The sequence below is a fragment of the Oncorhynchus clarkii genome, unplaced genomic scaffold, assembly GCF_045791955.1.
Source record: "Oncorhynchus clarkii lewisi isolate Uvic-CL-2024 unplaced genomic scaffold, UVic_Ocla_1.0 unplaced_contig_560_pilon_pilon, whole genome shotgun sequence".
In the NCBI taxonomy this organism is placed as follows: domain Eukaryota; kingdom Metazoa; phylum Chordata; class Actinopteri; order Salmoniformes; family Salmonidae; genus Oncorhynchus; species Oncorhynchus clarkii.
Window position 1 is genome coordinate 67,794 of NW_027260879.1, and position 15,519 is coordinate 83,312.

General features: G+C 46.3%; 1 protein-coding gene across 2 annotated transcripts; it reads left to right on the forward strand.

Annotated features, from left to right (window-relative positions):
* The first annotated feature begins 139 nt into the window (after nucleotides 1-139).
* LOC139402051 (heat shock protein 75 kDa, mitochondrial-like) lies at nucleotides 140-13,980 on the forward strand. 2 transcript variants are annotated; one of them, XR_011633194.1, is made up of 19 exons: nucleotides 140-347; nucleotides 880-1,137; nucleotides 1,366-1,448; nucleotides 1,621-1,761; nucleotides 2,268-2,339; nucleotides 4,626-4,786; nucleotides 5,125-5,234; nucleotides 5,412-5,485; nucleotides 5,882-6,037; nucleotides 6,305-6,425; nucleotides 6,600-6,669; nucleotides 6,868-7,015; nucleotides 8,015-8,200; nucleotides 8,432-8,570; nucleotides 10,990-11,075; nucleotides 11,830-11,975; nucleotides 12,158-12,230; nucleotides 12,827-13,751; nucleotides 13,851-13,980. XR_011633194.1 is itself a non-coding variant. In XM_071146110.1 (18 exons), exons 1-18 carry the CDS (start codon nucleotides 230-232, stop codon nucleotides 12,926-12,928), a joined length of 2,244 nt encoding a protein of 747 aa, XP_071002211.1. In that variant the 5' UTR covers nucleotides 156-229; the 3' UTR covers nucleotides 12,929-13,980. The 2 variants fall into 2 exon arrangements, 1 of the variants encoding a protein (XP_071002211.1); XM_071146110.1 differs by having other exon boundaries at nucleotides 156-347; nucleotides 12,827-13,980.
* The last annotated feature ends 1,539 nt before the right edge of the window (nucleotides 13,981-15,519 follow it).

Here is a 15,519-nt window from a genome sequence, read left to right on the forward strand (position 1 = left end):
ATGCAAATGTAGCTTATGCTGGGAATGTTTTTTTTCATTTGCACCAAAGTCTTCTGTCTAATTCCCGTATTTTCATTTATTTCTCACATCTCTCTAAGCAGGCAATATGCTAGTAGCTTGAATTACGTAATCTTTGTGCGACTGTGAGAGGTCCTACTTGTGCTTGCAGTTGTCGCACTTCTGTTTAACGTGTGTTGAATAGGTCAAACGACCTCTTGCTCTGTCAAAGATGTCTCGGTGCCTGAAATTGTTCAAATTCGCTTTGGGTTCTTCTCGAAGGGCCAACTCCAGGCTCCTGTCTTCTGGACGAGGATTGGGTAGTAGGACTGTAGGACCATTCAGTGAAGGTAAGCCGCTCGCTAACGTTAGTTCGCTAGCTAAAGCACTGCAGTTATATGAGCTAACTAACGTTAGCGTGCTCTGCCTGACGTTATATTACACAAGATCACTCACTCCCTGTCATATGCAACATGAAGTTGTCGACGACTGTGGAATGCGGTGTTTATTGACAAATGTGTCTTAACTAGCCATCCAACTATTTTTGTTTGAGCTAGCTAGCATATTTTGATATTTGGCATCTGGTGAATGAATTACATATGTGACCGGACCATTGTATATAAATATGGGGACAGTTGCATGTCTGCCCCGTACCGCAGCACAGACGACCAGTATCTTTACCAAGGATAATCAAATCAAATGTATAAGGATGTATCCTTGACCTAACCTACTTCATTGTAAACTTGCATTCATGTTGCATCAGATAAATCCAAGACAAGGACGTTCTAAAAGTGAACCATGACCACTGACACTCAATGCGTTTGAATATTCAATATGATGATTGCATGACCTCGCACACCACCTATCCCCTCCTGTCAACAGATGCCCATGTCAGGCAGCAGCAGAAACAATGGTCCAGAAGTGGCATGTGGAACCCCAGCCTTGGTCTCACCCAGTGTTCCTACTACAGCACCAAGGAAGCTGAGAGAGTCCCTCAGGATACAGACAAGGATCTAGAAGCTGAGAAAGCTCCTGCGACAGAGAAGGTTGAGGAAGTAGAGAATATTCAAGAGGCAGAGGATAAAGCTCCCGAAGAAGAACCCCTGCACACAATCATCCAAGACACAGAGAATGTCCAAGGTGATATGTTTTCTGACCTCAGACCTGTTAGCTAACATTCTCAGTTTTGTGCTATAACAATTGAAACTTCAACATCACTAGCCAGTGATTGTCATAGTATTATGATTTGGCAACATTAATGGACACTGGATAGTTGTATGTGTAGCTTATGATATACTTTAGTCCACATCCTGTGTCCTTAGCATGCTAAACTAATGAAGTTAACTGTTTTCAATCTGATTTGTCCAGGCACCTTTTCCAAGCATGAGTTCCAGGCTGAGACCAAGAAACTCTTGGACATTGTTGCTAGATCTCTGTACTCTGAGAAGGAGGTGAGGGGTGGTCTGACCAGTCACAGCAACTTGAGAACTGATTTGAATGCATATAAATGACTAACTGATGGACCAGTGATAATGTGCTTGCTGTATCTAGCTAGGTATTTCAGGAACCTTACGCTAAGATATTCTGTGTTTTTAACCTTTTCCATCCTGGCCCATTGCTCAGGTGTTCATCCGTGAGCTGATCTCCAATGGCAGTGACGCCCTGGAGAAGCTGCGCCACAAGCTGATAACGGGAGGGGGAGACACGGCCCCCATGGAGATCCACCTACAGACGGACCAGGCCAAGGGCACCTTCACCATCCAGGTACGCCCAAACCAGGACGAGGGACTAGGGTTGCTGTGGTAACTGCTAACATGCTTTAAAGAGTTTATTTACATTTTTATCCTATTTTTCTTGGAATTATTTTAGTCATGAATCATCGTCAAATGCTAATTTGATTGACTTAAAATGCACATAATCACTGTTAGATGTTTCTGTTCATTTCAAAGTTCTGTATAGCACAGTCTGCCACCTGGTGGATGAAACAGAACTTGCACAGTTATAAAACTTGCTGGCTGTAGTTCTGACAGCTGACTGTAGTTCTGACAGCTGGCTGTAGCTCTGACAGCTGGCTGTAGCTCTGACAGCTGGCTGTAGCTCTGACAGCTGGCTGTAGCTCTGACAGCTGGCTGTAGCTCTGACAGCTGGCTGTAGCTCTGACAGCTGGCTGTAGTTCCAAAGATAAGGAGGAAGATATTACAGAATGGTCCTTTGCTCTTGGTGATGGCTTAACAGCAGCGTATTTATCATAGTATACCTTCCTCTTTTAGGACACAGGAGTTGGGATGAACCAAGAGGAGCTGGTGGCCAACCTGGGGACTATCGCTCGTTCTGGATCCAAGGTAAACCTCGCTCCCTTATCTTTGTTACATCTCTTACATTTCCCCATTATCTGCCTTCCCATTTCATTCATGTTTTAATTCCAATGACTTGAGGAATATTCAAAAAATCAATTATGGGCCTGTGATAATACCAGTATCACAATATTCTTTCCATGGCAAAAATGAAAACATGAAGCAGGCAACTCTTTGGTCCTTTTAAAAACCTGCTGTATGTAAAATATTGTGCCTTAGCTTGTAAAATAATGACATGACTCTGGATGACAGCGTACTGTTTGTTTCCAACAGTAGGGCTGTTTTCATAAAGAAATGAAATTCTATTTGTGGATTGTTTCTTTGCCACGTTACCAATGAGTGGTCACCATCTCTGTAACGATCTCTGGTATCTCTGGTATCGTCCCTCCCCAAATTCATCGTTATCTATTTACCTACCTCATCCCCATACTGTTTATATTTATTTACTTTTCTGCTCTTTTGCACACCAGTATCTACCTGCACATGATCATTTATCACTCCAGTGTTAATCTGCAAAATTGTAATTATTCGCCTACCTCCTCATGCCTTTTGCACACAATGTATATAGACTCTTTTTTTCTTTCTACTGTGTTATTGACTTGTTTATTGTTTACTCCATGTGTAACTCTGTGTTGTATGTGTCAAACTGCTTTGCTTTATCTTGGCCAGGTCGCAGTTGTAAATGAGAACTTGTTCTCAACTAGCCTACCAGGTTAAATAAAGGTGTTCTCAACTAGCCTACCTGGTTAAATAAAGGTGTTCTCAACTAGCCTACCTGGTTAAATAAAGGTGTTCTCAACTAGCCTACCTGGTTAAATAAAGGTGTTCTCAACTGGCCTACCTGGTTAAATAAAGGTGTTCTCAACTGGCCTACCTGGTTAAATAAAGGTGTTCTCAACTAGCCTACCTGGTTAAATAAAGGTGTTCTCAACTAGCCTACCTGGTTAAATAAAGGTGTTCTCAACTGGCCTACCTGGTTAAATAAAGGTGTTCTCAACTGGCCTACCTGGTTAAATAAAGGTGTTCTCAACTGTCCTACCTGGTTAAATAAAGGTGTTCTCAACTGTCCTACCTGGTTAAATAAAGGTGTTCTCAACTGGCCTACCTGGTTAAATAAAGGTGTTCTCAACTAGCCTACCTGGTTAAATAAAGGTGTTCTCAACTGGCCTACCTGGTTAAATAAAGGTGTTCTCAACTGGCCTACCTGGTTAAATAAAGGTGTTCTCAACTAGCCTACCTGGTTAAATAAAGGTGTTCTCAACTAGCCTACCAGGTTAAATAAAGGTGTTCTCAACTAGCCTACCTGGTTAAATAAAGGTGTTCTCAACTAGCCTACCTGGTTAAATAAAGGTGTTCTCAACTAGCCTACCTGGTTAAATAAAGGTGTTCTCAACTGTCCTACCTGGTTAAACAAAGGTGTTCTCAACTAGCCTACCTGGTTAAATAAAGGTGTTCTCAACTGGCCTACCTGGTTAAATAAAGGTGTTCTCAACTAGCCTACCTGGTTAAATAAAGGTGTTCTCAACTAGCCTACCTGGTTAAATAAAGGTGTTCTCAACTAGCCTACCTGGTTAAATAAAGGTGTTCTCAACTAGCCTACCTGGTTAAATAAAGGTGTTCTCAACTGGCCTACCTGGTTAAATAAAGGTGTTCTCAACTAGCCTACCTGGTTAAATAAAGGTGTTCTCAACTAGCCTACCTGGTTAAATAAAGGTGTTCTCAACTAGCCTACCTGGTTAAATAAAGGTGTTCTCAACTAGCCTACCTGGTTAAATAAAGGTGTTCTCAACTAGCCTACCTGGTTAAATAAAGGTGTTCTCAACTGGCATACCTGGTTAAATAAAGGTGTTCTCAACTGGCCTACCTGGTTAAATAAAGGTGTTCTCAACTGTCCTACCTGGTTAAATAAAGGTGTTCTCAACTGGCCTACCTGGTTAAATAAAGGTGTTCTCAACTAGCCTACCTGGTTAAATAAAGGTGTTCTCAACTAGCCTACCTGGTTAAATAAAGGTGTTCTCAACTAGCCTACCTGGTTAAATAAAGGTGTTCTCAACTGGCCTACCTGGTTAAATAAAGGTGTTCTCAACTGGCCTACCTGGTTAAATAAAGGTGAAATAAAAAAATAAAAAATGAATCTACAATCTCATTCAATTACAATGTCAGGGCCTAAGCTTTCTCGTTTCATCAATTTGCTCACATTTGTTGGTGTCTCTTTTCCATTCATTCACATTTTACCCCTGCTTCCTCTTTCTATCCCCCATCCCTTCTTCCTAGGCTTTCCTGGAGTCCCTGCAGAGCCAGGCGGAGGCCAGCAGCTCCATCATTGGTCAGTTTGGTGTGGGCTTCTACTCTGCCTTCATGGTGGCTGACCGTGTGGACGTCTACTCTCAGTCAGCCGAGCCCAGCAGCCCCGGATACAAGTGGTCCTCTGATGGGTAGGAGAGGAGGGAGGGTTGGAGAGGGGAGGAATTTGATCAGTGTGAAAAGAGGAAGGGATGGTAAGAAAGAGGAGGGAGAGAAGGATGGAGAGGTGACAGGTATGTCGATGGATTGTGCGAGAATATGGTGTGATAGCGAGGTATGTCTTAGTAACACATTTTAATATGTTTAATGTAAAAGATATGGACCACAGTGTGTGATCTCTGTGCTCCCCAGGTCTAGAGTGTTTGATGTAAAAGATATGAACCACAGTGTGTGATCTCTGTGCTCCCCAGGTCTGGAGTGTTTGATGTAAAAGATATGGACCACAGTGTGTGATCTCTGTGCTCCCCAGGTCTGGAGTGTTTGAGATAGCTGAGGCAAGTGGGGTCAGACCAGGCACTAAGATAGTGCTGCACCTCAAGGATGACTGCAAGGAGTTCTCTGCTGAGGACAGAGTCAAAGGTATGGACCATACAAGACCCCTTTGATAACTGTACTGTCTTTTGTAGACATTCCACATATATAGTAGACATTCAACATGCATAATCGTTCCTGTAAGATTCATGTCAGGGTCTGTGTCAGGCTGGGAGGCTTGCTGCTTGTCCAGGCAGGACTAACAGATGTCATATGTTGTTGCAGAGGTGGTGACCAAATACAGCAACTTTGTCAGTTTCCCCATCTTCCTGAACGGACGACGACTCAACACTCTCCAGGTGAGCACCTGGCCCACTCTTCTGGTTCTATCAACTTCTTACAGAGTTGAGATGGACCTCAGCGATTGCTTTTCATTGGACCACTGATTGTTATGGCTTAATGTCCTTCATGGGGTTGTTAGTGAGGATTAGTTGAATTGCTGGACTTATCGATGGATTCTAATAGAGGGAATCAACTTATCTGGAAAAGTCAAGAGACAAACTGATTGATACATTAATTGGCCCTGACAACTTATTGGTTCTCAAAACTTGTTGGACTGATTCCCAGTTATTAGTCCTATTTTGTAGTGTAGTGTGTGTCTGCCTGCCTGTCTGTGCAGTGAGTGTGTGTACCTGCCTGCCTGCATGCTCTGTGTGTAACAGTGTATCCATCCGGTATATTAACGTCCCTCCCAGGCCCTGTGGATGATGGAACCCAAGTCCATCAGTGAGTGGCAGCACGAGGAGTTCTACCGTTACGTGGCTCAGTCGTACGACAAGCCCCGCTACACACTGCACTACCGCGCTGACGCCCCCGTCAACATCCGCTCCATCTTCTACGTCCCAGACGTGGTGAGGAGAGGGGGGGGGGGGGGATCTTGGGGGTTGGGAGCAGAGGGCTAGCATGGGTTGGGGATAGAGGGTTAGGGAGCACTTGGGCACCAAGGGTGTGACTGGGGAGAGGAAGGGAGCAAAGATACTTGTTGAGGAAAAGAGAAACTAATAAGTGATGTTAAATGAGATCTTTCTGAGGTCAAGGCTCTGTGACAGTTGTAAATGTGGATGTCCCGGTATGTTCACGACTGCCTGTAATATTACTGTGTGTCAATGTGTGAGCAGAAGCCGTCCATGTTTGATGTGAGCAGAGAGATGGGCTCCAGTGTGGCTCTGTACAGCAGGAAGGTTCTCATCCAGACCAAGGCCACTGAAATCCTGCCCAAGTGGCTACGCTTCCTTAGAGGTCAGTCTTTACTCAGTACCTCCTCAGCTGTGCCCATCTTAATGTCTCCCTTCATCTTTCCCCTCACATCTGCCCTCTGGTGTGTTTCCTTGTCTGGCTCTTTCCGGATCCTTTGTTGATTGTAAATGCTAGTAGTGTTACAGTATAACAGTGTGTATGTATTTGTGTATACAGGTGTGGTGGACAGTGAGGATATTCCATTGAACCTGAGCAGAGAGCTGCTGCAGGAGAGCACCCTCATCAGGTGAGACTGGAGCCCTACAACATCAGCTCTTTCCAGACAATGACACTGCTATGTCAAGTCTGTTGTACACATCACCCCTCTTTTAATAGTGTCTTTCTACTCCTTCTCCCTTACATCCACGGCTCTCTCACTCCCTTTTATTCTCTCATGATCTCCGCTTCTCTCCCTGCCATGCTTTCCATCTCTCTCTCTCTACAGGAAGCTGAGGGACGTTCTACAGCAGCGTATCATCAAGTTCTTGATGGACCAGAGTAAGAAGGAACCTGAGAAATACGCCAAGTTCTTTGAGGACTACGGCCTGTTCATCAGGGAGGGTATCGTCACCACGCAGGAGCAGGACGTCAGGGTGAGACTGGGGGGCTGGGACAGGGGAGAGCAGGACGTCAGGGTGAGGCTGGGGGGCTGGGACAGGGGAGAGCAGGACGTCAGGGTGAGGCTGGGGGGCTGGGACAGGGGAGAGCAGGACGTCAGGGTGAGGCTGGGGGGCTGGGACAGGGGAGAGCAGGACGTCAGGGTGAGGCTGGGGGGCTGGGACAGGGGAGAGCAGGACGAGACTGGGGGGCTGGGACAGGGGAGAGCAGGACGAGGCTGGGGGGCTGGGACAGGGGAGAGCAGGACGTCAGGGTGAGAATGGGGGGCTGGGACAGGGGAGAGCAGGACGTCAGGGTGAGACTGGGACAGGGGAGAGCAGGACGTCAGGGTGAGACTGGGACAGGGAAGAACAGGACGTCAGGGTGAGACTGGGGGGCTGAGATAGGGGAGAGCTGGACGTCAGGGTGAGACTGGGACAGGGGAGAGCAGGACGAGACTGGGGGGCTGGGACAGGGGAGAGCAGGACGTGATTGGGGGGCTGGGACAGGGGAGAGCAGGACGAGACTGGGGGGCTGGGACAGGGGAGAGCAGGACGTCAGGGTGAGACTGGGACAGGGGAGAGCAGGATGTCAGGGTGAGACTGGGACAGGGGAGAGCAGGACGTCAGGGTGAGACTGGGACAGGGGAGAGCAGGACGTCAGGGTGAGACTGGGACAGGGGAGAGCAGGACGTCAGGGTGAGACTGGGACAGGGGAGAGCAGGACGTCAGGGTGAGTCTGGGACAGGGGAGAGCAGGACGTCAGGGTGAGACTGGGACAGGGGAGAGCAGGACGTCAGGGTGAGACTGGGACAGGGGAGAGCTGGGGTGGAGGAATGGAGGTGTGAAGAATAGAAAAAATGGTATGCGTGTAGGTTTTTTGGGGAAGGGAGCAAGAGAATCATGTCCTAGGAATCAGAAATGTGAATTATGTCAGTCATGTCCCACACTCATTATCACTCAGTCCTTTCTGTCTCTCTCGCTGTCTTTGTACAGGAGGACATCGGCAAGCTGTTGAGGTTTGAGTCTTCAGTGCTACCCGCGGGCCAGCAGACCAACCTGAAGGAGTACGGCTCCCGTATGAAGGCCGGGACACGTAACATCTACTACCTGTGTGCCCCAAACCGACACCTGGCTGAACACTCCCCCTACTTTGAGGCCATGAAGCAGAAAGACATGGAGGTGAGTTGTTTTCAGATAGCCTGCTACCAGATCTGTTGGCTGTCTTGCTAACTCCTATGAGCATTGTCATGTCAAACAACGACCACAGATCTGGGACCAGATGGGAATATAAGACAGAAGTGATGGTGGAGGATAATGTCTGTGACTTCATCAGTGGTGGACAGGATTTCATCATTACTCCCTCTAGTTGTTGTCAGTCTGTTTTCTTTGTCTCCTTTTCTTTGTCTCCAGGTGCTGTTCTGCTATGAGCAGTTTGACGAGCTCACCCTCCTGCACCTCAGAGAGTTTGACAAGAAGAAGCTGATCTCTGTGGAAACAGACATTGTGGTGGACCACTACAAGGAGGAGAAGTACCAGGACAGCAAGCCTGGTAAGACCCATCTCTCTCTGACCATGTCACTGAATGCTGCAGGAATTTACATTCGAGGGGAAATCCTTGCTTCCACTTATGTCACATTTTCACCTGATCATGGATATCAATAACCAGGTTTCCTTCCAACCTGTTAATGTGAGTGAAGTTCGTCGGATAAATTTGTCAGTAAACTTTCCAAATGTCGACAAAACAAAATATGATGGACAATGTGGGATATTTTTGTCTCTGTAAAATGAATTATGTGGGAAATGCCGGTGGATACGCTTTTATGTGGAAGTATTGTGTGGTCCTCTCACTAGGACTGGGGAAAGCCCTCAGTTCATTAGGCTTCAGGTGGAAGTATTGTGTGGTCCTCTCACTAGGACTGGGGAAAGCCCTCAGTTCATTAGGCTTCAGGTGGAAGTATTGTGTGGTCCTCTCACTAGGACTGGGGAAAGCCCTCAGTTCATTAGGCTTCAGGTGGAAGTATTGTGTGGTCCTCTCACTAGGACTGGGGAAAGCCCTCAGTTCATTAGGCTTCAGGTGGAGGTTATGAAGAACTTCACTAGGACTGGGGAAAGCATGCAGTTCATTAGGCCTCAGATGGAGGTTATGAAGAACTTCACTAGGACTGGGGAAAGCATGCAGTTCATTAGGCTTCAGATGGAGGTTACGAAGAACTTCACTAGGACTGGGGAAAGCATGCAGTTCATTAGGCTTCAGATGGAGGTTATGAAGAACTTCACTAGGACTGGGGAAAGCATGCAGTTCATTAGGCTTCAGATGGAAGTTATGAAGAACTTCACTAGGACTGGGGAAAGCCCTCAGTTCATTAGGCTTCAGATGGAGGTTATGAAGAACTTCACTAGGACTGGGGAAAGCCCTCAGTTCATTAGGCTTCAGATGGAGGTTATGAAGAACTTCACTAGGACTGGGGAAAGCATGCAGTTCATTAGGCTTCAGATGGAGGTTATGAAGAACTTAGGGTGATGAAAGTGCACAGTGATCTTGATGCTCCTTTCCAATAAATCTCCAGGGTCTGATTCTGGTGACATGTTGTTTGATGCTTGGCTGCCGTTTGACGACAAAAAGTAATTTATCTCTTTTGCCCGTAATAATGTCATGTAGGCTACACCAGCACTGTATCTGCCAGCTGTTGGCTGGAGCGCCCTGCTACACCAGAGTGGACACGCTCTCTATTTAACGTGTTGTGAGAGAACCCTCAGTACTGTTGACAATAGAAACCCATTTAACTTTGTATTTTTTATTCATTAAAAAAATGCAAAAGGTATTTTATGTACATTACGTCATCACACACAGCCTTTTGTCCCTACAAGTGACTGATGAAAACACATCTCTGGTGGGACAACACATCTCTGGTGGGACAACACACATCTCTGGTGGGACAACACACATCTCTGGTGGGGCAACACACATCTCTGGTGGGAAAACACACATCTCTGGTGGGAAAACACACATCTCTGGTGGGAAAACACACATCTCTGGTGGGAAAACACACATCTCTGGTGGGAAAACACACATCTCTGGTGGGAAAACACACATCTCTGGTGGGAAAACACACATCTCTGGTGGGACAACACACATCTCTGGTGGGAAAACACACATCTCTGGTGGGACAACACATATCTCTGGTGGGACAACACACATATCTGGTGGGACAACACACATCTCTGGTGGGACAACACACATCTCTGGTGGGACAACACATCTCTGGTGGGACAACACACATCTCTGGTGGGAAAACACACATCTCTGGTGGGAAAACACACATCTCTGGTGGGACAACACACATCTCTGGTGGGACAACACACATCTCTGGTGGGAAAACACACACCTCTGGTGGGAAAACACACATCTCTGGTGGGAAAACACACATCTCTGGTGGGAAAACACACATCTCTGGTGGGAAAACACACATCTCTGGTGGGAAAACACACATCTCTGGTGGGAAAACACACATCTCTGGTGGGACAACACATCTCTGGTGGGACAACACATCTCTGGTGGGACAACACATCTCTGGTGGGAAAACACACATCTCTGGTGGGAAAACACACATCTCTGGTGGGACAACACATCTCTGGTGGGACAACACACATCTCTGGTGGGACAACACACATCTCTGGTGGGACAACACACATCTCTGGTGGGACAACACACATCTCTGGTGGGACAACACACATCTCTGGTGGGACAACACACATCTCTGGTGGGACAACACACATCTCTGGTGGGAAAATGCGCAGGTTTTTATGCAGATTTTGTCTCCAATTGGATGGAATCCTGGCTAATGGGAGACGAAGTGAAATCTGCCTCTTAGCCTCCAACCACAGAGCTAATCTAGGAGTTAACCTAGCGTCAGACAGCAATATGAAGTACTCTAAAACTAACTCTGTGTTCTCTCCTGTGTCTATAGCTTCTGAGCGTCTGACAGAGGAGCAGGCTGAAGACCTGATCTCCTGGATGAGGAACAATCTGGGAAACAGAGTCACCAACATCAAGGTACTGTTACCATACCATCACTATCTACACTAGTCACCAACGTCAAGGTACTGTTACCCTACCATCACTATCTACACTAGTCACCAACATCAAGGTACTGTTACCATACCATCACTATCTACACTAGTCACCAACATCAAGGTACTGTTACCATACCATCACTATCTACACTAGTCACCAACATCAAGGTACTGTTACCCTACCATCACTATCTACACTAGTCACCAACATCAAGGTACTGTTACCATACCATCACTATCTACACTAGTCACCAACAAGGTACTGTTACCCTACCATCACTATCTACACTAGTCACCAACATCAAGGTACTGTTACCCTACCATCACTATCTACACTAGTCACCAACATCAAGGTACTGTTACCATACCATCACTATCTACACTAGTCACCAACATCAAGGTACTGTTACCCTACCATCACTATCTACACTAGTCACCAACATCAAGGTACTGTTACCCTACCATCACTATCTACACTAGTCACCAACATCAAGGTACTGACTGTTACCCTACCATCACTATCTACACTAGTTCCATTACCCTGATCACTATAACCCAGTGGGGAACGGTCCAGGGCCTCTTCCGTGGTCTTGTGTGACTGATTTGATCCAGCCTATATATACAGTAACTACTGGCTAACTGGACTTTGGTACTGTATGTAAGAATCAGTCCATTTGTAAGGTTTCCTTTGTCTGTGACTGCTCATTCTTCACCTTTGACCCCATGACCTCCAGGTGACCCCTCGTCTGGACACCCACCCAGCCATGATCACGGTGCTGGAGATGGGTGCCGCACGCCACTTCCTGCGTACCCAGCAGATGGCCCGCAGCACAGAGGAGAGGGCCCAGATACTGCAGCCCACCCTGGAGATCAACGCTGGGTACAGGAGGGGGGATGGAGGGGAGAGGGATCTCTAAATCGAGGCGTTTTATGCAAATCCATAAGTTTCAAGTTGTATTTGTCACATGCACAAGTGAAATGCTTAACTTGTCAGCAGTATTCAATGTCAAAATAGTATTGTGTTGATTTGTGCTTGTCTCCTGCTCTCCCTTTCCTCTGTAGTCATGACCTCATCAAGAAGATGCACTCACTGAAGGAGTCCGACTCTGCACTCGCACAACTGCTGCTGGAGCAGGTAGAGTACACTATCCTGGATCACACTATCCTGGATCACACTATCCTGGATCACACTATCCTGGGTCACACTATCCTGGGTCACACTATCCTGGGTCACACTATCCTGGGTCACACTATCCTGGGTCACACTATCCTGGGTCACACTATCCTGGGTCACACTATCCTGGGTCACACGATCCTGGATCACACGATCCTGGATCACACGATCCTGGGTCACACTCCCTACACTTTGGGGTCTGAAGCCATATCAAGCTGGGACCAGGGTTTGGGCCCATTCCATTTACAGTGTAATTTCAGTTTACTTCCTGAATTGTACTGAATTGAAATGGAATTTACCCTCAACACTGGTTGAGACACAAACATTATCAGCACTTTAAAAAACATGGTAGTTAGATTCTCTGGAAATGGGGCTCTTCTGGACATTCATAGTTCTCTGAGCTTAATGGCAATCTGTTTCACTCTTATTTGTGTCAGTTTCATTCTCATACCTGTTGTGTTCGGACTCCTAGATGTCAAACTAAGATGAATCCTTGAGACGGTGGTATTAGACCAGTCTTGCATGTGTCTCTAACCCTTTTGATCCTTGACCTCAAGATCTACGACAACGCCATGATCGCAGCGGGCCTCAACGACGACCCCCGACCCATGATCGCCCGCCTCAACAACCTGCTGACCAGAGCGCTGGAGAAACACTGAGACGTCACGGCCGTCAACTGTAGGCCCTATACACTACAGTCACTGCCTGGTTTAACTCCCCATCTCCCCAACCAACTGTCCTACTGGTCAGGTCACTGTAGGCCCTACATAGACACGTGACCTGGCTCTACATGCTGCAGATACTACCCCCATCAACAACACACGGCTCTGGTGGCCTTTCCACATTCAGGCCTGCCCATCTGTACCCCAGAAAAGTCCCTTCAATACCAACGGACTGTTGGAGGAGAGCAGGGAGGCTTCGGCCTGCTCAGAGACCTGAAAATGGAGTAGACGGACACGACTCAAGCTGTGGATGTGTGTGTTGCTCAGACTCTCCAGCAGTGTTGACTCATGTTGTGTGTGATGACCCAGATATTTATCAGACTGTGTCATGAGCAGAGTGGAAACCCCAGATCTGAAGAATGGGTTAGGGCTTTGTAAAGGACATCTTATTGACATTGGGACTGTTGTAATGATCGTACACATTTCCATGACGTGCAGACTTCCTAGATGACCGTTCAATACAATTGTTACTGTTGGCCCTCTTTTTTCTTCCTATTTTAGTGTTTGTCATCTTGATTCGTGTTCCACATTTTTTTTGTACCATTGCTTTGTTAGGTGATATTTTCCTCCCAGCTATTCCTCAGATATGATGGTTGGCAATCCCAATATTAGAGCCATAGATTCCTGTCCTTCAGACAATAGTATTCAAACTGACTGTAAAGACTTATTTTACATTTAGATGTGTTGCTGGGAGAAATTTGAACGAGAGTGTATATTACCATCTGTGTGGAATTTGACAAATGTCTTAATTCGGTGCTCCGTCCAATATTATTAGTTATCCATCCAATATTATTAGTTATCCATCCAATATTATTAGTTATCCATCCAATATTATTAGTTATCCATCCAATATTATTAGAAATCCATCCCAATTTTTTTTTTGTACCCGTTAACAAAGGCTGACATCGAAGAAAGAGCGCGTCTAATACTCCGATTGTAACGTATGATACTGATGTATTGTGAATAAAACCCATTTACTGAACCCTGTGGATTGACCTCTAGAGACCCGTTTATACCTGGTGCTAACATACAGCGTCCTGTAGTCAGGCACACGGTCTAGCTGGATGTCTCGTGTAAACAGATGTTTTATGCAACCATTTAAGGCTGGGATTCAATCCATTCTGTATTATAGCACACATTTTTCAGGTCATTTCTGATTGAGTCTGCAGCGATGACCGTAAATGCGCTATCTGTGGACGTAGAGGAAAATGCCTTTAAAAGCTGAATTGGTGGCTGTCCAGCCTGCTGCTCTATGGAGTGAATGTATCTAAAAATATCACACTCAAATAAGAGGGACCAGGAAAAAGAAGACATTTTAATACCATGTGTAGATGAGGCAAAGCTTCATCAGATAGTGATGGGATCTACACCCTTGCCGAAGCACTTTCTCAAAAAATTTCCATCCACTTTCTCAAAAAATGCTTCGGCAAGATTAAAACCTGTGACACCTCTTGTTTTTTCACATATTTAAAGGTAGTACACTGAACAACAATATACACATGTAAAGTGTTGGTCCCATGTTTCATGAGCTGAGGTAAAAGAAATCCCAAACATTCTCCATACACACAAAAAGCTTATTTCGTTCAAATTTTGTGCACATTTGTTTACGTCCCTGTTAGTGAGCATTTCTCCTTTGCCAAGATCAGGGCTGCCCAACCCTCTTCCTGGAGATCTACTGTCCTGTGGGTTTTCAGCCCAACCCTCTTCCTGGAGATCTACCGTCCTGTGGGTTTTCAGTCCAACCCTCTTCCTGGAGATCTACCGTCCTGTGGGTTTTCAGTCCAACCCTCTTCCTGGAGATCTACTGTCCTGTGGGTTTTCAGCCCAACCCTCTTCCTGGAGATGTACTGTCCTGTGGGTTTTCAGCCCAACCCTCTTCCTGGAGATCTACAGTCCTGTGGGTTTTCAGTCCAACCCTAGTTTAACACACCTGATTCTACTAATTAGCTGCTCAAAAAGACCTTAACGAGCTGAATCAGATGTGCTAAATTAGGGTTGGACTGAAAACCTCAGGAAGAGGGTTGGGCAGCCCTGGCCTAGATAATCCATCCACCTGACAGGTGTAGCATATCAAGAGGCTGATTAAACAGCATGATCAATACACAGATGCATCTTGTGCTGTGGACACAACACAATTCCACAGATGTCATGTCTCAAGTTGATGTCATGGTGACTGCAGCAATATCCACCGGAGCTGTTGCCAGAGAATGAAATGTTCATTTCTCTACCACAAACTGTCTTCAATGTCATTTTATATATTTTGGCAGTCTGTCTGACCAGCCTCACAACAGCAGACCACGAGTAACCACGCCAGCCCAGGACCTCCACATCTGGCTTCTTCACCTGTGGGATCGTCTGAGGGGGGGGTGGAGGGAAAGAGTGGTGAGGAGTATTTCTGTCTGTAATAAAGCCCTTTTGTGGGGACAGACTCCGTCTGATTGGCTGGGCCTGGCTCCCCAGTGGGTGGGCATATGGCTGCACCACTGCCCAGTTATGTGAAATCCATAGATTAGAGCCTAATGAATTTA